At 39.0% G+C, this 23,993-nt stretch overlaps 2 protein-coding genes across 4 annotated transcripts in view; one reads left to right on the top strand and one right to left on the bottom strand.

The window, feature by feature from the left end:
• The window catches only part of mical2b (microtubule associated monooxygenase, calponin and LIM domain containing 2b), a 62,834-nt gene extending 53,051 nt beyond the window's left edge, over positions 1-9,783 (bottom strand). For 2 of the 3 annotated variants that reach the window (XM_024264212.2, XM_024264215.2), the window contains exon 1: positions 9,580-9,783. The gene's annotated coding sequence lies outside the window, so the exon portion shown is untranslated. The remainder of the gene's footprint in view (positions 1-9,579) is intronic. The other variant, XM_024264217.2, reaches the window with a different exon arrangement.
• Positions 9,784-13,120: 3,337 nt separating this feature from the next.
• dkk3b (dickkopf WNT signaling pathway inhibitor 3b) lies at positions 13,121-23,274 on the top strand. The gene is made up of 7 exons (XM_024264218.2): positions 13,121-13,631; positions 13,964-14,062; positions 14,141-14,221; positions 20,278-20,370; positions 21,567-21,711; positions 22,913-23,063; positions 23,135-23,274. Exons 1-7 carry the CDS (start codon positions 13,452-13,454, stop codon positions 23,157-23,159), a joined length of 774 nt encoding a protein of 257 aa, XP_024119986.1. The 5' UTR covers positions 13,121-13,451; the 3' UTR covers positions 23,160-23,274.
• The last annotated feature ends 719 nt before the right edge of the window (positions 23,275-23,993 follow it).

Here is a 23,993-nt window from a genome sequence, read left to right as displayed (position 1 = left end):
GGATCCATCAGACCGCCACCCAAAACTCTTTAAACAAACGCGTTTGGTTCAAAGTGGCTCCAACCTGCTTCAGGGCAAAAATACCCAGCTGTCAATCATATTCAACTGATTAAACATCGCTTAAGTGCATCTAACTTACTCGTGAACAGAATATGCCTCACATGAATCAAGACAAGGCCAAAGGTTCTTATTCAGACGGTGGGAGGAGCAAACCTACAACCCTTTTAAAGTTCTACAAAGTTTAATCTTCATTAATTCATCATCATTCTTCATTTTCTGTGCTATGGACTCGTGTGGATCAAGAACAAACCACCTGGAATAATAACACAGTTCAAACATATGGAGGCGCAATGGTCTGAAATGAGCTCTGAGCTGGACAGAAAAAACAGAGAGGGAGGAGACAGTCCTGCAGGGCCTTCCTCCCCTTTATTTACCTGTTTTTAATGAAAGGGTTTTTTTTATAAAAATAGTCTAAAATTTTATGAATCCATCTTTCCATTTTGAAAAACTTAATGGTAAAAAAAATATATATAAAACAAACAATCTTAATTACCATCAAAAACCAATAGAAAGTAAAAAAGGGGAGGGGCTCCACAGAGGACAGACTATAATGCTCTCAAACATTTCACAATGCATACATTTCAGAGTTTTAACCATTTTTCAAATTTAAGAGAACTTTTAAAGAAGAAGTGTGCCCACACCTCCAGTCCAAAACACCCTCCAGATTTCACAGCAGAGGATGCATTACTGGAATTTCAAGCTTATGACTCCACAGATCAGTGAGAGCAGCTTTTTTCCGCGTTACAGAGTGGTTCTGTTATGAAGCTGAGGGGAGATTTTCTGCTGGATCTGGACTTTCAAGAAAAGCTGGAATAGATGGCATCAGCGTTCTCTCAGGCCCACAAGCTCAGAGGAAGGTTAGCTTTGTAATTGGAAGTCATGTCAGCCAATCCAAAGAAAAGGAGTTTTTGGCGTTTTTAACACGTAGCATTTTTTTGATGGAGGAGACATGTAAAAAAAATACGATTAAAATTGTGTTTCTGAATATTTTTTTAATTTTAAATTGCTGTGAATGAGAAGCAGAGGAAAAAATGTAATTAAAATAAAACTTTTTGTTTCTGTTGATGTATCCACTCGCAGACAAATAGATCCATGAACGTCTTTGTTTTCCTCGTCTGAGCTGGAATCTAAGTCAAAACAACAACTGGATAGCTCCAATATTGTTCAGAATTTTTATTACACCATTTTTATTACACAATTCTTTTTTAGTTGACTAATCACTGATTATTTTTTCTGATTAGTCGACTAATTATACGCAAAGTGGATGTAAAACACACATATTACCCTTAATTAGTATTAAACTAAAAATAAAGATAATGATAGTTTAATAACCTTTTAATGAATCGTGCAGCCTCTGTCTTTCAATTGGTTCTGGTATTAAAACACGATTAAATCAAATAAATTTAACATCTGAAACAAGTAACTATTTTTCACAACAGATAAAGTTTTGGTCTCCCCGACTCAAATATGACTGAAGTACATTTTATGGTGCTAAACACAACTTTGTTCAACGTTACAACTGACTCTACATAAAATAAACAACTTTTACTTTATAGTACTATTAGATCAGTCGTCGACTAATCGTGGCACCTCTATACACCACTAATGTTGGCTTGGTGTTACGAGAAGCAGTAAGCTAGATGGAGAGTATGTAAACAGCATCGGGGAAGGGAAGAGGGGGCGGAGTTGCTCCACACCAACAGTCCCTCCCAAAACTCAGAGGTGAATTTCTGATGAACTCCTACCGCTCTGCAGAAGATATGTCCTAAAAGATGATGAGAGTTGTTTGGTTTTGTCTAAAAACGGATGTAAAGACCCCTGGGAACGCTTAGAAAATAGTTCAAACAATGATCCAGAAGCAGCTGGAATGTATCGTGACAAAGAAAAAGTAAAAATGTACATCACAGACAGAAGTGCAGGTATTCAGGACAAATTCACCTTTTTATCACTTTACTTCTTTTGTTTTTTTCTGCAAACGTCTGTGAATGAGCCTGACTCAGCCGTCTGTGGGAGGGGCTGAGTCACCAGCTGTAGATGGTAGGAAAAACAACAAAGGCTTCACAATCGTATGTCCTTAAGCTTTAAGTGTATCATTAGCTAAATACATTTGAAAGCCTATAATTGATAGTCAAAAATAATGATAATTCAAACTCCGATCCAGAATGGAAACAGAAGCAGTGACCTGAATGTTGAATACAAACTAAAACAAAAGCTGCTTACACGCACAACCAAACTGAGAAATAGGATGGAGGTTAAAAATAGAAAGTCTCTGCTTGAAAACTCCAATACTCAGAAAAAGTGGGAAGCTTGCGTTCCTCCACGAGAAACAATGTGGTTTGAGGCACATCACATGCAGCACAGCGCATGCAGGCCTTCACACTTCTGATTTCCCCATTCCTCCCTCCAAGAGTTTGTGCCACAAGCTATTTAAGGCCACAAGATGCTGTTCATGCATCAAATGCTGCAAGGCTTTGGTCAGATTTTCAGCTTAACATAAAACTAAAACAAACTAGGCTTTTGTTTCAAGTGAAATCTCTCAGAGAAAAGTGCTTTTTCTGGAGCTAAACCTCCGGGTCAATCCCCTTACTGACGGTGTGTTTAAACAGCTCATGTTCTCCATGAGAACTTGTGTTAAAGCTTCCATCTGCAGACGGAACTCAGAGGAAGAGGAAAAACACTCAGCCAAGAGGAAAGCAAAGACTGCAGACGTGGACGACGGGCCGGGACCGCTGGCTTTGCACATTCTTTAGTTATAAAATTCATGGAATTGATATGAGACTGTGAGAGCAGGACTCGACCAGGAGGTGAGCGCGTTCTCACACCCAAACAGGAAATGTGAGCAGCTGAGTTCAGAAAACACAGTCCCAGAAAAGACTGAGCTGCCAGTGAAAACAAAGAGGAAAACATAAGACAAAAGATCAGATTTTACCCAACAAACATTCAGAAAATGCTCCTTCAGATTCTTCTTCATTTCAGTGGTCAGTTCTCCTGCAGACGGTTACGTCCTGGTTTCAGAAGCACATGTGCGGCTCCTCTACAAGCTCTTTAGAACCTTATCTACACATCCCTTCAGTATTTCTGGAGCAGGAACACAGCAAACCCTTCCAGGGGGAAAACTTTAGCTTGAGTATCTTTGACCAACATCAAATTGGTCTGCATCTGAAGGCCCCACACCCAGATTGAATCTGCAGATAACGCCCTCAGAGCGACCACGCTCCCATCAGCCGCATATTTGATTTTCCCTCAGTGTGGAGCAGAGAGTCAGCACAGCCGCTGGTCTGAAGCTCCTGTAGGATCACCGTGATGTGAATTCAACAGAGAAAAGGAGCTGAAGGAGACACAAAGACCACCTTCTGTTGGATGAGCAGAGAATCCAACTGCCTCACAACCATTGACTGTATAAGAAAAAACTGGACTGAGTGAGTTCCAAACAGGAAGTGTCTATAGAAATATTCCTCATTCATTCAATTTGTCAGAATAATTATTCCTGCCCTAAAACCTTTTTTATGTTTTGATAATTCTCTTTTTTCACAACAAGTTATTCAAATGTATAAACTGACCAATTAGAGACATGAATAAAAGTGTGTGGTCCACATGTCGGGTCCGAAACATTTGACAGATTATGTGTCGTTTGCTTTCAAGTGGAAGAAGTTTGGACTTTCAATAAGCTCACTTCTGATTTGCAAGAGCGGTTGCCATAGAAACATCGACTCTGATCGACTCGAGCCAATGTCCAATTCCAACATGGTGGCATCCATATAGCAAAAAAAATTCCAACTAATTGATTTGATTGGAATCTGACGAAGTCCAGTTCTCATTTCCTGCCAATGGTCATAACAGCGCGGTGCAAAGCCATATGCTCTCTATTTGATCGTTTATTGATCAGTTTACTGCCGACATTACGACGGGAGGCGGAGTTCTAGTCATTGACATACATAAGAGATGGACAAACCACCTGTGACGTCACTCAGAAAATGCCTCACCTCTGGTTTCAAGTCAATTCAGTCGCCATTTTTCCGCGGTCTAGACCTCGCCATTTTGGAACCAGACAACGTTAGTAAGCAGTGATGGTTTTACTGAGGCATCTGATTGGCCATTTTATAAAACTTGAATAACTTGCAATAAAGTAAAAATATCAGGTCTTGCAAGAACATGTTAAAAAGAGCCACCAGATGCAGAATGTATTTTCTGACCACTAGAATGTCTAACAGCTGTTTAGTTCTCTATAGAAGTCAATGGGATTTTGGCTTCTTGGAATTAGCAGACACTTCCTGTTTTTAACATGAGGGGATAATCTCCAGTTTTCTCTATATACATCATAGTAGAGGCGGAGCTTCTGAACTGTGGTTTACTCCCGTAAAAACAAAGGGGCCCCTCCCATCAAGGACCTTGGTATAGTTTAGTGTCTTTCACTGAGATAACGTCTTTATGGTGATACTGAAACGTTTGACTCTTTGATCAGACAAAGGTAAAAAAAATTAAGGCCAGCACTGCTCATGTTGACTTCAGATGACTTTTCCTTCAAATTATACAAAAATGATACAACGTCAAACATTTGTTTTCTTTAACCATCACATCCAAATCACTCTGTTTGCTAGAAAACAATCTGGCAACAAAATAAGTGAAAATTTGCTTCTTTTCTAAAATCAACTCAATTCATCTCAATAATATGCAATCCCTAAAAATGATTTGGAACAAACGAGATTTTATGTAAAAAAAAAAAAATAATAAAAATAAAAAAAAAAACTTAACTTTGATGTTTCTTTTATATAAAAATGTTGACTTTAATTAAAAAGCAAAAAGGAAATCTAATATATCTGTTAAGAAAGCACAAATATCTATTTCATTACCCATTTTCTCTACAGGTCATATTTCATTTCATTATTTTTTATTTTGTGTGAAATCAAAAGGAAATGGAGCAATGGTGGAGCTTTAGAGATCGAGAGGTCAAACTTCCAGGTAGGAAAATTAGCTAAAGAGAATAACATTTTATACATAATTTGTTTTTTTGTGAGCGGATCTCTTATATGATTATATATATGGATATAGATTACCAAGATATAGGCCCTTTAACAGACAAAAAGACACAATAGACATTTAGAAAAACTCTTCACCTAAAGAAACTCCAATGTCAGCAATGTTTGCCTTTGCTAAACTATGAACCAAACTACAGTCCTGACACGGTTAACCTGGTTGAGACGCCATCTGTCCGGCTTTAACAGCTTCATGGGAAAATCAGACTCCTAATCCTCGCTCTGCGGCGCCACGCTGAAGGTTTAGCATTCCACCTCCGACTTCCCAGCAGTCCGCACGTGAAGGTCCTCGAGTGCCGCTCTGCACCCCACACGTCAGGGGCTGAGGTCCTGCCTGCCCCGCACACCCAGCTCGCCTCTGGAAATCCAAAGCCATCCTTCACTGTCCAATAGGCGTGAAGCCTCTGACATAACCACCACAACAACGCCTGAGAGCCGGGAACGTGGAACACAAAAAACAGCTCAGAAAATGCTTATTACACCCCCCCACCTTGATGATCAGGTGAGTTTGTGTTCATGAGACTGGAGCCTGTCTGGACCTCATGCTGCTTTCATTTGCATAAGGACACCAATTTATGGAGCCGGATTTGGAGGCTGGAGAAGTGTGGGATTCTGACGGATCACAGGAATTAAACCACAGCGGGGGGGGTTTGGGCATAATGCCGTCAGAGCCCAAAGATGCTCAAGGACCCTTCAAACATCCAGAACTTTTGAGGACACTTACCACGACACAGAGACCTCGGCGCCAGACCGGGAACGCCACACAAACGAGGATCGCCTCTCGGTGAAAAAGGGTATTTGGTGGAATAAGTGGGAAACCCCGTCCAGTACATCACATGATCCACACCTTGAATTTATGAAAATTCCACACGGAGATGCGTAAAAATGATGCTTCTTTGTCTACCCCCCAGTCACTGGACACAACGTTAGCAGCAGCAGTTACAGCCGAGGGCAGTCGGACAAACACTACCTGTGTGACTGAGTGATGATTGTCAATAGGCTAAATTTTCCTGGCCTTTGGAAACTCCTCTGACGGAAACAAACTTGGCCTTGCTCATCTGACAGAAGCTCATGTGGCGGGTGCGCCCCCCCTCCACCCCTCCCTGGTGTATTTTTGTCCTCCTCGTCTCAGCTGATACATGCAGCGACACCCCCATATAAGTCAAACAGTCATTGCAGGAGGCGACGGCTTGTGCAACGCCTGAAGACCAGGAGCAGCAGATCAGAGATGAACATCTCCACAACCGACTCCAGAGAAACAAAGACAAAAGCTCCACCAACAGTTAGGAGAGTCTCTCAAAAACAGAGGATGGAGGGGGTGGAGCTTACAAAGTCTGCAGGTGTGACGCTGACACACTAATGACGCGTCAAAGACGACAGCCTCGTCTTAGATAAATGCACCTTTGATGTCGTAGCTAAACATCTACACTACAACAACAGGGTTCTAGACTACATTTTTGTACTGGTTGCACCAGTGTGCCTAACTTTTTTTTTTCTTAGGTGCACCACCACAAACGTTCTCGACCACATTGCATTTAACTCAGCACTTTTACATGGTCTCTTTCCTTTGTATTTGCTCTCAATATCAACATTAAGAGTTGAAAATTATTAACTTACAAACAGCTCTTTATTTAAAACACAGTTTTACAATAATGATAAACTGTTATATCCATCGTTTATGCAGCATATAAAAATTAATAAAAATATGCAGTTTGAAAAAGCTTAAATTTGTGACAGGAAGTGAAATAGGTGAAACCCAAGTCTCCCTGGTCTGGTTCATTCTGATTCATCCACTTACAGACCAATAGATCCATGAACGTCTTTGTTTTCCTGGTCTGAGCTGGAATCTGGATCTAAACTGTACGATTGGATAACTACGATTTTGATCACCATCTTGGTTGCACTGCAATGTTAGCTTGAGGGTGTGAGGGGCTGTAAGCTAGTGTAAAAGTGAGTAAACAAAGATTTCATGAGATATCAGTTTGTGGTTACTTCACACCAACAGACCCGCCCACAACTCAGAGGTGAATTTCTAAAGAACTCCTGCCGCTCTGCTGAAACTATGTCCTAGAAAATGACAAGTAGATTTTGGCTTAAAACTTAATGAAATTAAACATATTGAAAAGACCAATTAAAAAAAAAAGGAGTTTCAAATGCTTCACAAAGCTGAAATTTAAACACAAAAAAACAACTTTTAAATGTTTTGTGATCAGTACAGAGTCATTCATTTTGATTTTTGAAATATTTTTTGAAACATTTCCTTTTTCTTTCAATTGTTTTGGTTCCTGGAATTTCGTTTTGATTTCTAAAACATGATGCTTTTTTAATTATTAATTTTACTTTTTTAATTGTTAGAGATCTTGTTAATGTTTTGCATTGATGGATTTAACCCTCAGGGCCACCGTAGGTTACCTTAAAACACCACCAATGTCGCAGTGACATCTAAATAACTTACTTTTTGGATTTCCGTAAATCTTCCACCATTTACACATTAATGCGTAAAAAAAGTAGCTTTTTTCCTTGCTTTGTTTCGATATCCAAATATTACTAACGTAGAGCATTCAAACATATACAGTCAATAAGAGCGCTGCGGCACAAAGCTGTTTTTTTCCACGGCAGTATCCGGATAATTATAATACATGTAAAGGAAATGGTAAGGTTGAGCCGGGGAGGGATTATATAAGTTCGCTTCCTCCCACTCCCTTTCAGGCAATCTCTTAATGTCTAGTTATTCTGACATGTCTGACATGTTCTTTTTTCTTTTGATTGCTTAAAATAAACCATTTCTAAATCTAAATCTGGATTAAGTAAACACGTCACAACTGCATGAAGTTGCATGTCAGCGCGTGGCTCATTTACTGCGCTTCAGAATCCACTTGAATTACGTTAATGGTTGAAAAGATACAAAGAAACAAAAGAATGCAGCCTTAACACTGGAGCTAAAGGAGCTAAAGCTCCGATCTTAAAGGATATGAACAGACTTCTTTCATTCGCTCCAACTGCCGCAAGAATTGGGCGCGCATGCACAGGGTGTGTGAGTACGGACCCAAACTGAAAGACTCAGATGTACATTCTAATAAAATAATAAATCTTATTGGAAGTTGTTACACCTGCACACACAGGAATGAGACTTCTGAGTCACAGAATTTTCTTTTCCCCCATCACAGAACGACTGGGTGCACCGGTGCGACCAAGACCTTTTTGTAGGCTCACTGATAAAAAATCCAGTTGCAAATGCAACCAAATTGGTCACACTGTAGAGTCCTGAACTACATTCATGTCGTTCAATCTCACTGGCCACTAATGTTAGAGAATGTTGCCATTTACCAGAAACTTTGGATGAGAGGATCAGACATCCTTAAAAAAAGACAACAATCTGAATCAAATCAAAGGAGTCCATTCACAAGATAAAAGAATTGTGCAACATGCATGTGAACAACAACAAAAACATTAGACAAGTGTCCACAGAAAACTAGCTTTGACTAGTTTACAGAGGAAGTTTGGTGTACTTCCTGACACAACCCTACATTTTATCCATGAGCCCTCCTGTGCCTCTATATTAAGGAGTAGGGTGAAGGGTCTTTCCTCTCATGTCTGTCCCACACTCAACCAACTGAGCCTTCCAGCCAATGAAAACATCAGAAGAGTGACAGTCTGAAACAAAGTGAGTGCATCTTCACCGTATGAGGACTCAGTCAAAAACATCCCATAATCAAACCAGGTGTTCTTTTGGCGTCTTCAGGTACAGTAATGGGGGAAACTCAATTAGAGAACAGAAGGAAGTGAACACACTGACTGTATAGTGCAAATTTCTTCCTGATGATTTTGAGAAGCATCCAAACTCATTTTAAATTGTGGACCCTGGTTCCGGCTCAACCCGAACCAGCACCACTCCCTCTGACTTCACTCATTCGCTCAGGTTTAAAGGGAGACAGGGGCATCAGTCTGGAACCAGAGGACATAAGTCCACCTGCTGCAGACTGTGATATCAGGAAGTGGGGGCGGGGTCACCATGAAAAGCACCTTAAATGCTCCCTACAGGTCTTCACCTGGAAAGCACCTGATGGTCTTCACCTGGAAAACACCTGCAGGCGTTCACCAGGGGGAACTAAAGCAGGAGCGAAACCAAAAGCTGTCCATAAACTCATGTTCTTCACAAACAAGAAAAAAAGTCTTGACGCTACATAAGAAGAAACCAAATAACACAGTTTCCTCATTTAAATGGTTATTCTGTACATGAATTTCTCGTGGTTTATCGTGAGATTCCAACAGTTAATATTGAGCACGTTTCCTTTCCGGGCACTTCACACCTGTTGCACCGTAACAATAAAAATGTAAACTAGCTTAAAACTTGTGTAAACGTTGCGCCCGCGCGCCACTCGCGACAGTCACAGAACGCAGAAAAGTCTCCTTAATTTTAGAGCTTCAAGTTTGAGGTGTTTCTTTCCCGGCGGCATTCCTGACGGCCGCTGGGTCGTGTACTCACGCGGCTGTCAGCTCCTGGAACCGGAACGGCCGGTGAAGCGACCGGGGAGGTGGGGGGGTCACCGGTCCGAATCCCAGCCCGACCCCCGTGGAAACACAGCCTCCCTTCAGCCAGCCGCTGACCGTCTGCTGAGCGCCTGAGCTGCGAACTGCCGAAGACCTGCGCGAAAAAACCCGAGACTTCACGAAGGAAACCGACTTCCGGTTACGTCTTCCAAAATAAAAGCCCAACCTGTGGCGGGTTTTTTTTGACATATGACATCTTCATACCCAATCGGCACAGTTTCATCTTGACATTTAATTTCTCACAAGTTGAAGGCATAAAAATAAATAAATAAATAAATGACAAACTAATAATGACTATTGCTGTACATAACAAGAGGGCAAATATAATCTATAAATAAGTGTTTTTCCTCCCCTTTTTAAAATGTTGTTATTGTATTTTCTGAGGTATTTTTTTATTTTGTTTGCTTATATATATTTTTAAATAACTCATTCAAATATTCAGCTTTTTGTTAATTGGCTGCTCTCCGTAGTGGGTTGATAAATGCAGCTGTTTGGCTTGAATTATTCTTAACTTTTCCGCTTTTTATCTGTTTGTGCTTTTTTAATTAATTGAATACAAATGATACAAATTTAAATGTAGTCAGTGTGTGTATGTTTTAAGTATTCATGAATATCTAAAAAAAATTAAGCAAACAAGTTGAATACAACTAAATCCAATGTTTCTTTACTTACCAATTTACTGACACATTTATAATTTAAAATATGTTTTTTTCTGGTTCTTAATAAACAAAGAACCAATGTAAAAAAAAACACATAGTAGTTTTCATGTTTAAAGTTCTTGTTTAACTCATAATCTTCCGCAACTTTTTATACATGTCATTTGATTGATAAGTATTTTGTATTAAAGAAAACAATGAAAATGTTTTAAATAAAATACAGTGAATGCAATTCGGTATCCTGATTTGTGAAGGTTTTATTTTGAAATTGAGTAATGTCCATGGGTTTAGGGCAGGGGTGTAAAACTCTATCACACAAGGGGCCAAAATCCAAAACACACCTTAGGTCGCGGGTCGAACAGGATAAACATTTATTGAACACACTAGAACTACATTTTTAAAACAAACTTTAAAAACGTATAACTTTTTAACAGAATTATGAACTAGATGTATACCTGCGATAATGCTAGTGTGAATGCTTTAAGATGAATTTGGCCGCTGAAAATACCAGTGCTGATAGTTGAAGATGCTGAAATTGGTAGCTAAAAACACTGAAGTTAAAAGCTGAAATTGCTGAAGCAAAAATATTAGCTAAATGCCAAATTAGCCTAAACAAACAAAAAAAAAACTTAGGTTACCCAAAACAGCTGGCATGTAGCTGAAAAAAATAATTAAACTTCAAAATAGCCTAGAAAAACTACCAAAAAAAGCCTGAATTCACCAAAACAGCTAGCATGTAAATATTAGCTAAACTAAAAAATAGCCTAAGAAACCTTTTAAAAAGCCTAAATTAGCCAAAACAGCTAGCATTTAGCTGAAATATTAGCTAAACTCCAAAATAGCCCAAAAAATCATAATAAATTCCAAAATAGTCCAAAAAGCTAACAGAATGCCATTTTTTTAAACTTTAAAACCATAACTTTTTAACATAATTATGAAAGATAAAAAGACAGCAATATTATTCCAGAATAAATCAACTTAAATCTTGAATAGCTTTCAATATTTTACTCTCCATAAAAATATATATTTTTAAATTTGTACCAGTTAGAAATAAGCGCAAGATAACATTGGGCCATAAGTAACGATAAAATAAAATGATCTGGAGGGCCGAATCCGGCCCCCGGCCCTTGACTTTGACACATATTTAGGGATTTTTTCTGTTTATTGACAGCGCTACAGCTTCAGCTGAGCCCTTGAACTTTAAACTGTGAATGTCCTTTGTCAGTTAAAGTCACAGGAAAAAGAAAACAACAAATTCTAATTTTCAGGGCTAAATGATGTGAGTCAAAATAAATTCAAAGCAAACATCGTTATGTTCTATGGAAACATGCTATAAATGGTAAACCCAAACAGCAGTGAGATCCCACAGCTCTTCCACCTGAAAATGGTCTCTCCCTCTGAGTCAACTCTGCCCTCAAGCGGTGATATGCTGCTATGACATCCTCACAATGTTGCTGAAAAAATCAAAAATTCAGACCAATAATTGTATTATAAACATTTTTTTTTAAACTCAAGTAAGACACATAGAGAGATTTTCACAGGGTCTGTTTAAACCATTAAACAGACCAGCAGAGGCACATTGCCGTTGTTTTCAGTGACTTCAAACCAAAAATAGTGTATTTGGATCACAGCAGAAAACTCTTTAGATGTTGTTTTATTCAGTTCGAGTGAAACTGTGTTGACTTTTACATTTATTTGTTATTTCCTTTGCTGAATAGCCCTGACACTGAGGAAAACACAAAAAGAGAAAAGTTGATGAAGTTGTTATCAGTGAGCAAAGACAGCTGCAGCTTTAGATTTAAGTTAGCAGGAGCTGCTGATGAGCTGCAGGCAGTGAGGCTCCACGCTGACACACAAACTTTTACACAGAGATGTGGATTCATGACTCCTGATTTTCTACTTATTTTGATTGTTTTTTTTTTCTTTTGGGGGAATTTGATTCAATTTCATTTTGAGTTTGGTTGTATGAAAACCTGTTGAGAAAAATATTTTCATTCATTGTTCTCATCACCTCATGATAAACTCTTTTTTCTGTAAATCAAAGCTAAGATACAGAAGACTAACAACTGTATGCAACACAAAAAACACAAACTAGAGTTCTTTTTTTAATGAAGTCCCACACAAAGCATTTTTTTGTTCTATTCTAAATGTTTCCCTTGTTTTTTTTTTCTGGCATTTCGCTAATATTTTTGCTGGGTATCAGCTTCAGCATTTTCAGCTATTAACTTCAGTGATTTCATCAACTTCAGCGGTTTTAGCTCTCAATTTCAGGATCTTCAGCGGCCAGATTCATCACTAGCATTATTGCAGGTAATGCTATACATCTAGTTCATAATTATGCTAAAAAGTTACTGTTTTAAAGTTTGAAGAATGGGCATTCTGTGAGCTTTTTGGACTATACTGGCATTTACTAAGATCTTTTAGGGTAGGCTTTTTTGTAGTTTAGCTAATATTTCAGCTATGCTAACTGTTTTGGCTAATTCAGGCTTTTTTTCTTTCTTTTTTTTATTGGCTATTTTGGAGTTTAGCTAATATTCCAGCAACATGCTACATGTTTTAGCTAACCTAAGTTTTTTAGGCTAATTTGACATTTAACTAATATTTTAGCTGGCCATCAACTTCAGCGTATTCATCTATTAAATTCAGCATCTTCCGCGGCCAAATTAAGCTTACAGCATTCACACTAGCATTATTGCAGATAGTGATATATATATATATGTAGTTCCTTATTATATGAAAAGTTATGGTTTTAAAGCTTTAAAAATGTAGTTTTAGAGTGTTCAATAAATGTGTATCCTGTTCGGCCCGTGACCTATGGTGTGTTTTGGGTTTTGTCCCCTTGTTTGACACCAGTTTTACAGATCAACATTTATGTGTGGATGAAATCTTATTTGAAATAAATCCGTTAACTGGAGGTCTCTGCTGTCTCTTCCTCCCACAGGCTCGTGCGCATCCTCCAATCCTCCACTGTTTGTCTTTTTTACTGAATCCCTTCATCCAGACGTTTTCCTTCCCGCCCCGTTAAACCTGATCCGTTCCAGCCGGTCCGGCTCCTCCGCACTCCTCCTCATCAGACTTTCCACATTAAAGCGGCGCAGCTGCGCGCTCCGTGCGTCACTCGGCTCCTGCGCGCGCTGGAAGAGGGGTGAAGATGTCCGGCGTGGCGCTGCTGTCGGGGCTGTGGGGTCTGGGCCTGCTGTGGGCGGCCGGCGGCTCGCTGATCCTGCGGGACTCCTTGGAGCGAGGCCCGGTCAGCCTGAACGAAATGTTCCGGGAGCTGGGGGAGCTGATGGAGGACACCCAGAACCTCCTGGACGAGGCGGTGGATCAGGTCTGCGTTCTCTTCCTGCTTCCATCCATGACCTGACGCACGGGGGGGACTCGGTGGCGCGTGCGTGGATGGCTTCAGCTTTTATTGATTGGGGTGTTTGGCACAAAGTAAAGCTGGAGACCTGAGAAATGTCAGATTCTCCGGTTCTGGTGGTTCTTCAGAGTTTCCAACCTTCCATCAGTGAAGATCAGAACTTCTCATGAAAAACGTCAGCATGCTCCAGGAAAAGAACCTGGAGCTTTTCTTTGTGCTTTTTTTATATATTTTTTTCATGATCTGATGAGATTTTGATCCAGGATGGTTCCAAACTCTTTTGTCACGTGATCCAACAGATAATCACAGAGGAGGAGAAGTTCTCTGCAGGCTCCAGAGATCTGCGCCACAACAGAACCCTGAAGATCATGACTCGAGTTCTGGACCGATCTGAGCAGGTCTGGATTTGAAGATCCTCGGGTGTATCTTTGGGTGTATCTTTCTTTTTGCCCCCTCACCTCTTTGTGCTTCTATAGGTAACTGACAACAGAACAGGAGAAGCTCATCTGACCCACGTGCACGAGGAGATCTCTGGAGAATGGAACAGCGTCAACCACGTGAGTCCAACTCCCTGAGAACCAACTAGAGCATTTTTATATTTTATTTTTATATATAATTATATCCGGCCCTCCACATCATTTTATTTTTGTTATTATTGATTATCTTGCGCTTATTTCTGACTTGTTTCATTTTGACAAAATATATTTTTACTAAAGCTGGGTTGATAAAATTGATCAATTGATTTGAATCGATTTAATCTTAACAGATGAAAAATCCATTCATAAATATTTAGATTGATTTGTCACATAAAGCTAAAAATCCGCTAGCTTGATGCTAATATTTAATGGAATTTCCCATAGGACGGCTAATGCTAACCCTCGGTTGACCTAAACATACATTACTGACTAAATGAACATCTTTATGAACTCACAGGGATTAATTTTCTAAACCTCTTGATAACATATTTTAAAATAACAATTTGTGGTCTAAAGCACCATTTTCTTCTCATACTTTCTTCTTCGTCTGGAATAAGATGTAATGCTATAGCGCGATCGCCACCTAGTGTCCAAACTGAAACGTCCTCCAAGAGAAGCAGAACAATGTTTACAATGTTAATGATCTGAACATTTTAGTTAGTTTCTCCTTTGGAGAAACCATGCCCAGCCAGCAAGGCCAAGTGGGCCCCATATGGCTTAAAAGTGGGCAGAAAATTTGGGCCCCAATTGGGTGGGGCCACCACGGAAATTGTGGAAAAACCCAATTGGGCCCCAAATTTTCTGCCAAATTTTAAACCATATGGAGCCCACTTGGCCTTGCTGGCTGGGCATGTAACACTGTATGCTAGTAACAATCTCATTATTTCAATAATAAAGTTTTCAGTACCTCAACTGTATCAGATTAGTATAAATATAGTCAAAACACCTGGTAGATTATTAATATATTTCTAAACAAATTTGTATAAATGTCTAAACTCAAAATTGAATTGAGTTGATCGAAAGATTTGAAAAAAATCAGAATCGAATCAATTCAGGCTTTGTGAATTGAATCAAATCGTTTCTGGAATTTATTATCGATACGCAGCCCGAATTTTTATGGAGAGCAAAATATTGAAAGTTATATAAGGTTTAAGTTATTCTGGAATAATATTCCTGCCTTTTTATTACTCATAGTTATTTTAAAAAGTTTCAATTTAATAATGTAGTTTTAGTGTGTTCAATAAATGTTTATCTTGTTGTGACCTAAGGTGTGTTTTAGATTTTGCCCCGCCCCCTTACGGTGGAGTTTGACACTCCTGCCCTAGAAATTTCCCAGAAGTCTTTGCGAAAAACCAGTGTGCATTGTCGCTGCATTTTCGGTATGCAGAAGCATAACAGTTGCACCACTTACCCCGCATACGCGAACCACACGTCACTTCTGCTCCTCACCCACTATACCTCAGAGTCATTTCCAAACAGTAAAACTCCTTGATCACAAGAATTTATGTTTTTCTCAACAACCGAGAGCTTCTCCTGACTGGATTACAGTTCGAAAAAAAGCCACAGAGTTACCGTTAATAACGTGTTTGGATTACCGGAGAAAATAAAGTGTCTTGAAGTGGCGCTGTATCCTCTTAGCTTAGGGAGTGAACTACCCTCATGTAAAACAGCAGAAGAAGAAAACATTTGTAGTCCGTTTGTAGTCACTGTAAGATCGTAAGGTCCTGATCCTTAACATGTCTTTTTCCTTTTGTGTTTTCAACAATAAGTGAATGTTTTCACTATGATAAACATTTTAAGTGCTATATTAACATCCTACGAGGTTATTATTGTTGTTACCGTCCGAAGACCGGAAAATGCTTTAGTGGAAGTGACGTGTGGTTCGCGCATGCGGGAGAGCGGTGCAACCATTTTGCTTCCGCATACCGAAAATGCAGCGACATGCATCGATGCTGACTACGTTGGTGAATATAGACCACAATGCATTGCATTTGAACAATTTATGGTTAAAAAAATGTGTTTAAATGTAATTTTTATAATAAACCAATCAACATTTTCATCATCTGAATACAGTGGAGTCATAATTAGACGTTGAGAAATGTTTGTAATTGTTAGATTTTTGCTTTGAGAAATTGGTGACGTCATACTTGCAGATTAACCCTAGAACTGCTCAACCAAACAGTGGGAAACATTTAGAAAATATGTTTTTAAAAATATTGATTGTGTGTATTAGTCCCTAAAGGGAAATTTGGAAAAATAATTCAAGTAATTTTTTCTCTGAAAATTGAAATAATAATAATAAAAAAAAAAAAAAAAACGATTAGTGACCAGAATTTTTTTTTTAATTCAATTTAAAAAAAAGTTACTATGTGGTGTGCACGACTTGCTAACAAGAAATGTTTTTTTTTTTTTTTTTGGCTAGTAACTGTTGCGCACCAGAAAGTAACTGGTGTGCAACAGTTACTAAATATTTTTTTTTCTCTTTTTCTTTTTATGCCATTTTTTTTTTTTTTTTACTTTGTCCCTTAAGGGATTCCGTACCAAGCCAATAAGCAGCAGAAAAAAAGACTTTTTTTTTCTTTTTTGGGTAGTTAAAGGGTTGTGTTTGTGTTCTTTAAACTGTAACTTTTTAGCCGTTAACATGATTATTCCAGTAGATTGCTCAACGAGCCGCTTTTCTCTTTCACAATCTACTGGAATAATCACGTTAACGGTTAAAAAGTTACAGTGTAAAGATTTTTGCGTTTAAGCGTCACTGGCGACGCCTCAGGTGTTGAAGGCTTAAAGCAATCAAGACAAAACTGTAAAAGTGAAGAACCTGAGGTCAGAAAAAGGGGGAACATTTGAGGAAAAAGTGGCTTTATAGTTCCTCTGAGATGCTGCAGGGGTTTCACAGCAGACGGGGGCGGAGCATGCTGGATTTTGATTGCTAAAGTGGAAACTAACTTCTCCTTTTTCTGCACAAAATAGAAAGAAGGAAAAACAACTTGTCTCCTTTAATCCTGCATGTGTCTTAGACTATATATTTATTTTTTATAGAGTGAGCTCATTCAGGAAAAGGACCCCCCCCCCAACACCACCACTTTTCATAGTTTTCACCCACTGTGGACTGAAGTCATTATTGTTGCCCATTTTCCGTTGCAACGTGAGCTTGATTGCTTTCTTTTCCTGGCAGATGTTGACGCGGTGGTTTGGGTTATGGGCCTGCTGCTGGAATTATTGAGTGCCGGGGGGGGCATGCAGTGAAGTTTCCACATGCTTAAATGATTAATAGTAGACCAGAACAGTCAGACTTGTTCTTGTGAGTTCCGGTAGGTGATCTGTGACTTCATGAACCCGCAGAGAGAACACGGTGACGTTTGGCGCCACATCCAAGTAGTTAATGAACACACGGCATCAGTGAAGGACTCGCTGCATAGTAACTTCATTGTAGTCAAAGACTGCAGGTTGGAGTTGACAAGAGATGAATATTTTACAGAGACAAAAAGAAGCTTTGTGCTCTAGAAGCCCTCGATTCTCCATAAAATTATGCAAAAAACTCACAACTTCTGGCTGAATTGACGTTTATTCTGTTGTACTTTTCTGGTCTTAACATTAGGTGGCGCTGCTGTGCAGCATAAAGGCTTCTATGCATCACAGAGAAGGGGGAAACGTTGACAGAAATAAACCAGAACAAACATTTGAGCAAATGGAAAAGTGAGTCTCGCCTCACATGTGAAGACAGATGAGACGAGTGATGACGATCTAGAGAATCCTTTGAAAGGAGAGCAGTTCACCTGGAGCCGATTATCTGACCAAGACCACAAGAATGCACAAACAGACAATAATCATCAAAGCACAAAAGAGCAAAAGGAAATGTAGGCCAAACCCTGCATAAAAATGGACAAAATAAAGTCATTTTGTTATACAGTAGACTAAGTAGTGACATTAGAGCAGGTTGCCAAAATAAACTAACTCGCAGAGGGAGCCAAAATCCAAAACACACCTTAGGTCTAGGGCCAAACAGGAAAAACATTTCTTTAACACACTAAAACTATTTTTTTTTCTTTAAAGCCGTAACTTTTTATCATAATTATGAACTAGATATACAGCATTACCTGCGATAATGCTATTATGAATCCTCTAAGCTGAATTTGACCACTGAAGATGCTAGTGCTGATAGATGAAAATACTGAAGCTGATAGCCACCAAAATACTAGCTAAAAAAAATAAACGGGTTAGTCAACACAGCTAGCATGTAGCTGAAATATTAGCTAAACTCCAAAATAGTCTAAAAAGATCTTAGTAAATGCCAAAATAGTCCACAAAGCTAGCAAAATGCAAATTTTTAAAACTGTAACTTTTAACATAAATATGAATAATAAAAAGCCAGGAATATTATTCCAGAATAAATCAACTTAAATCTTAAATAACTTTCAATATTTTACTCTCCATAAAAATACATTTTGTCGAAATAATACAAGTTAGAAATAAGAGCAAGATCACATCGGGTCATTATTAACAATAAAATAAAATGATCTGGAGGGCCGGATCCGGCCCCTGGGCCTTGACTTTGACTTTGTGCATTACAATTCATTACATATAAATAAAACATTCTGCTTATTTGAAGACCCACTCTTGTGAAAATGGTGTGTTTAACATGTTCTGGTAGCATTTTTGTCATGATGAAAGACATGTATAAACTAATTTAAGATAAAACCTGTATTTTTTTATTGAAATTGAGGTGAATCAGAAGCAGATAAATGGCCGTTAGAAGAAGCTCTCAGTTGTGACGCTGCAACTGAAGTGGGCGGGCCAAAGTCTCCCCGCTCCGCTCCATTTTCATTCATCTACTCGTCTGAGCTGGAATCTGAATCAACGCTTCAGTATAAAAGCACCGCCCATCTTTGACACTTTAGCGGTCGGCCGTTAGCATGGCTCGTAGGTGGTGTTTTACCTTAAGTTGTCAAAAGTCTTCTGGGTTGTACAAGTTCCTGGTGGACTTGGAAGTTAGAGAACACAGGTTGAGTAAAATTAGCATTACATCCAACAAACTCCGACCTGGTGATGGATTTAATGAACGTTTCACTCTGGATTGTTTACTTTACATGTTAGCCTCTATTTGCTATGATGCTAGCGGCATCAACTGTCAATCATAGATCCAAGCCACACCTCCGCCGCTCAGTCCAGCTCCACTACCCCCCCAACCCCCTTGGACATTTCCATGTCTGGGCTGAGAATGAACTCGGCCTCCAACTGCCCTGTTTGGTTACCCTTTAACAAAAATGTGTTTGTGTGACTCTGCTGCCCTCCTCTGTGTGCTGATGGTAATGCAGCTCTTCCTGGTCCAGCCTTTTAGTCTGAAGCCAAACGTCATTCTCAGACCTGCAAACGGCTTTAGATCACATGTCTGAAAGCCCAGAACTACCAGTTTCAAACGTTAAAAAGGTCCTAAATCAGGAGGAATGACCAGAGCAGAAAAATGCAGTCCTGCAGAGGTTCAGTGTATTTCAAGCTAGAAATTACCCCTTTTTTAAAAATGCCGTCTGGTCAATTGAGTCAGTCATAGAAGTTAAATGCTGGAGCTAAACAAGGTCAACATTTGCTTTGTGTGGAAGTTAGTGGACCTTGTTTGCTCAGACGACTCCAGAGAAAATGAAGTTCTGTTTGTTACAAAGAGAACACATGATGATGGTTCATACAAGGGCAACAGCAGCTTTTCAGGAGTGTGGGACGTTGCACAAGCAACAGGGGAGGAACGTCGAACCTGTCCTGACACGACCGGTGCAGACACATGGGTGTGTTTGTTGAATGTCGGTGGAGATCGACTTTCGCTGGAGTAGGTTTAAGCAGAGATGTATGCAGGACGTCCTCGTTCATCATCCGTCTGACTTTCAGATGGTTTTTGAAAAATATCAACTAATCAGGATGAAAATATTTGCTGAGGACTTCTGCCACTTTAGTTTCAACTTCTCCTGATGTTATCTGTCATGGTTACCATGGAAACTGCTGTCAGGTTCACACCTTTTAAAATCTTAAACTTCTCTGAGAGGACATTGGAGACATGCACAGCTGAAACTGTGATGTTAGATAATCTGATTTTTGCAGTTTTTTTGTTTTTAAGCCTGAATTGAAGCCCACCTTCTGCTGCTCTGCAGGAGTGCATGGTGGATGAAGACTGTGGAGACCTGAAGTACTGCCTGTATGAGATTGAGAGCTCCCGCTGCCTCCCCTGCATCGCGTCCGATATGGTGAGGTCTCAGCCGGCTGTGCTGCTGATCCGCTTCCACTACACAACTTCAAGAGTCAGCAGAGTACGGGGTCGAATCAGGATCAGCTTAAAAAACACATTGAATACTTGAAAAATACACATCGTAACTGAAAACATTTTTTGAAAATTTGAAAACGAGACATTATAAATTAAAAAAAAAAGTTTAAATAAAATTTAAAAAAGCTAAAAACTTGAAATAAATCTTAAACGTAAAAGAAAAAAATGAAAATTTGAAAAACATTTTTTTTTTATTTGAAAAAAAAAAAGAAAACTTGAACTGAATCTTGAAAAAAAATACTGAAGAATAAGTAGCATTAGGATGAAAACGAGGATCTATTCACGATGAAGACTTATTTAATGCTGCACGTCTGCGTGAAAAACGGCGCAGATGAGATTGATTGAGAAGATCAACAGCTAAGTTAAATAAAATCCACCAAGCAGCGAGACTGTGGAAGGTGCACCGCAACACTAGCAGTGTAAAACTGCACAGCAGTGATACTGCTCTCTCTAAGTTTGATCGGAGTGGGATGACGCAGGCGCCGGCATAAACACATCCCCGCTGCCTCTTGGGGAATCATGGGATGCATTTTCAGGTAGCCAATGAGCTCAAAGCCCCGCCCCCATGTAAAATTAGGCTCCGCTCGGCAGCGAAAACTCGAAAATCAGAATCGAAGCTGTAAATTGAGGACTGAAAGTGAAAATTCAGAAAAGATAAAAAATAAAAATAAAAAAATGTTTAAAATTCAAAACGGCAGCTGTTACTAATGGATACATTATTTTTCAATTGGTAATTTGCACGTATAGTTTATATTTTTTATGTTTTCAGGGGTTTTTTCAAATTAAAACACAAATATTTCAAATTTTCATTTTTTTCTTCAGATTTTCCAATTTTTTTTTTCAATTTCTTTCAAATTGTAAAATGTCTTGATTTCAAATTTTCAGTTACAATATTATATTTTTCAAGTTTTCAATTAGTTTTTTAGTCTCTTTAAGCTGATCCTGATTTGACCCCATTGAGTTTATTGTTCTTATATCTTAAGTGTACAAGGAAACATCTTTCATCTGACGATAAGAAATGCCAAAGCTGCTCAGCTGGTTTTGGTCTCCCGTTGTCTCATTGATGAACGTTATAAAAGCTGACCACACAGTGACTGCAGCCCCATTGCCTCCTTGCAGCCCTGCAGGAAGGATGAGGAGTGCTGCTCGGCTCAGATGTGCGTGTGGGGTCAGTGCACGGCCAACGCCAGCAGAGGAGCCGAGGGAACCATCTGTCAGGGTCAGAGCGACTGCCGGCCGGGGCTCTGCTGCGCCTTTCAGCGAGGTGAACCAGACCTGCGATAGTTGGTGTAAATGTGCAGAAGCAGGTCAATGCTCATTCCTTTGGGTCTTATTGTTTGAATCGGTTTGGTTCCTTCATTTATTGTTGTTCCTTCATCTGGAACAATGCAAAAACACTTGTTTGTCCAGCATGTTTGGATTTATGAATCCACAATTGCAGAACAAGATGGTAAAAATGTAGCTAAATGTCAAGACGGAGTATAAAAAACTATCTGAAGTAAAGACTAAATAAAGAGCTGCTGGTTCCCTTTATATATATATATATAAATAAAAGACAAACCTGGAGATTTGAGTCTTGTGGTGGAACATCAGTCTGACGGCAAAATAGATGCCATTTTAACCTCTTAAGAGCCGAGCTAATATTTGAGCTAACCCTTTACACCAGGGGTGTCAAACTCAATCACACAAGGGACCAAAATTCAAAACACACCTTAGATTACAAGCTGAACAGGATAAACATTTATTGAACACTCTAAAACTACATTTTTAAAACTTTAAAAGCGTAACTTTTTAACATAATTATGAACTAGATATATATAGTATTATCTGCTATAATGCTAGTGTGAATTCTGGAAGCTAAATTTAGCTGCTGAAGATGCTGAAAGTTATAGCTAAAATCACTGAAGCTGATAGCTGAAAACGCTGAAGCTGATAGCGAGCTAAAATATTAGCTACATGCCAAATTACTGGTTGCCTTAAAAAACTAAATAAGTAAATAAATAAATAAACTTAGGTCAGCCAACTCCAAAACAGCCTAAAAAGTCTCAGTAAATGCCAAAATAGTCCAAAAAGCTAGCAGAATTCTAATTTTTCGGACTTTAAGACTGTAACTTTTTAAAATAATGAATAATAAAAAGGCAGGAATAATCAACCTAAGCCTTAAATAACTTTCAATATTTCACTCTCCATAAAAATATATTTTGTCAAAATTATACAAGTTAAAAATAAGAGCAAGATTAATAACAATAAAATAAAATGATCTGGAGGGCTGGATATAATTACCTTTAGGTTGTGGTATTTTGATCAGAAACTTCATAATCATAATTAAAACACTACTGTGAGTTTTTTTAAATAAAAAAATATTATAGGGGGACTTTAATGAATATGTCTTGTTGGATCTCATCTTGTATTTTGTTATTATCTCAACAATAGCAGTTCTCACCTCCCTGTGTGTCTTTCACCAGAGCTTCTGTTTCCAGTGTGTAACCCCAAACCCCAGAGGGGGGAGTCCTGCCTGAACCACCCCAACCTGCTGATGGACATGCTGGCCTGGGATCAGGAAGGTCCCCGAGATCACTGCCAGTGTGCTGACCACCTTCAGTGCCGAGCTCACGGGTGAGAACCAGCATCGGCTTGAACCTCGACACACTCGACCGTTAATGTAACATGTTGTCTTTGTCCTGCAGTCGGGGATCTGTGTGCGGAGAGTAGAAGCCAAGCTTCACCTGCAGCTCATCCACCTCAAGAAGACGTGATGCACTCGTTCTTTTATTTATGCCTCAGAGTGTGCATTCTAGAACATAAAAATGTAATAAAATCTTTTGAAGTGATTGTCCTCTTTTCCTCCTCTGTACCAACTTAACTTTCTAAAAATGAATATATTGTGAAGACACATAAATGGCACTTAACCCTTTAACACTGGAGCTCCAGTGTTTATGTTCTTTGATTTACTGCAACTTTTCAACCGATAACGTGATAATTCCAGTCGACTGAGCCGCTAGAATTATCGCGTTATCGGTTGAAACGTTACCGTATGTTAAAGATTTTGAGTTTAAGCGTCACCGGTGACGCCTCAGGTGTTAAAGGGTTAACCATGACCTGTTTGATTTTTACATAGCGTCATTTATTTTAGTCACATTTCTATCTTCATTTTTATTCTCATTTCTGTTGGTATTTTCATGTTTTTGTTAAAATGAAGACAAATGTCTTCAATTGTGAGTTTATTTTTTTCTTTTAAGGTGGTTTTGTTTTTATATTTGACAGTTGAAATTTGGTTCATTAACGTTGTATTGAAGAATTCTATGAAAAAAAAATTGAATTAAAATTGTATTTTATGATTGGACTGAAAAATGTGTATTTAAATGCTAATAAGCGTAAAACCAAAAAAAAATCACTTGGGGCAAGGGATCCCAAACTACGGCCCGCGGGCCGGAACAGGCCCGTCTCCACATTTTGCCCAGGCCCCCCCCACACAGCAGAAATGCAGATTGAGAACTTTTTATTCCACCCTTCTGCTGTCTGAACTATGATGGGAGAGAATAGATT

This window comes from Oryzias melastigma, linkage group LG6, assembly GCF_002922805.2.
Source record: "Oryzias melastigma strain HK-1 linkage group LG6, ASM292280v2, whole genome shotgun sequence".
Taxonomy (NCBI): domain Eukaryota; kingdom Metazoa; phylum Chordata; class Actinopteri; order Beloniformes; family Adrianichthyidae; genus Oryzias; species Oryzias melastigma.
The sequence above is the reverse complement of the archived record's forward strand: the minus strand, read 5'-3'. Positions and strand labels throughout refer to the sequence as shown.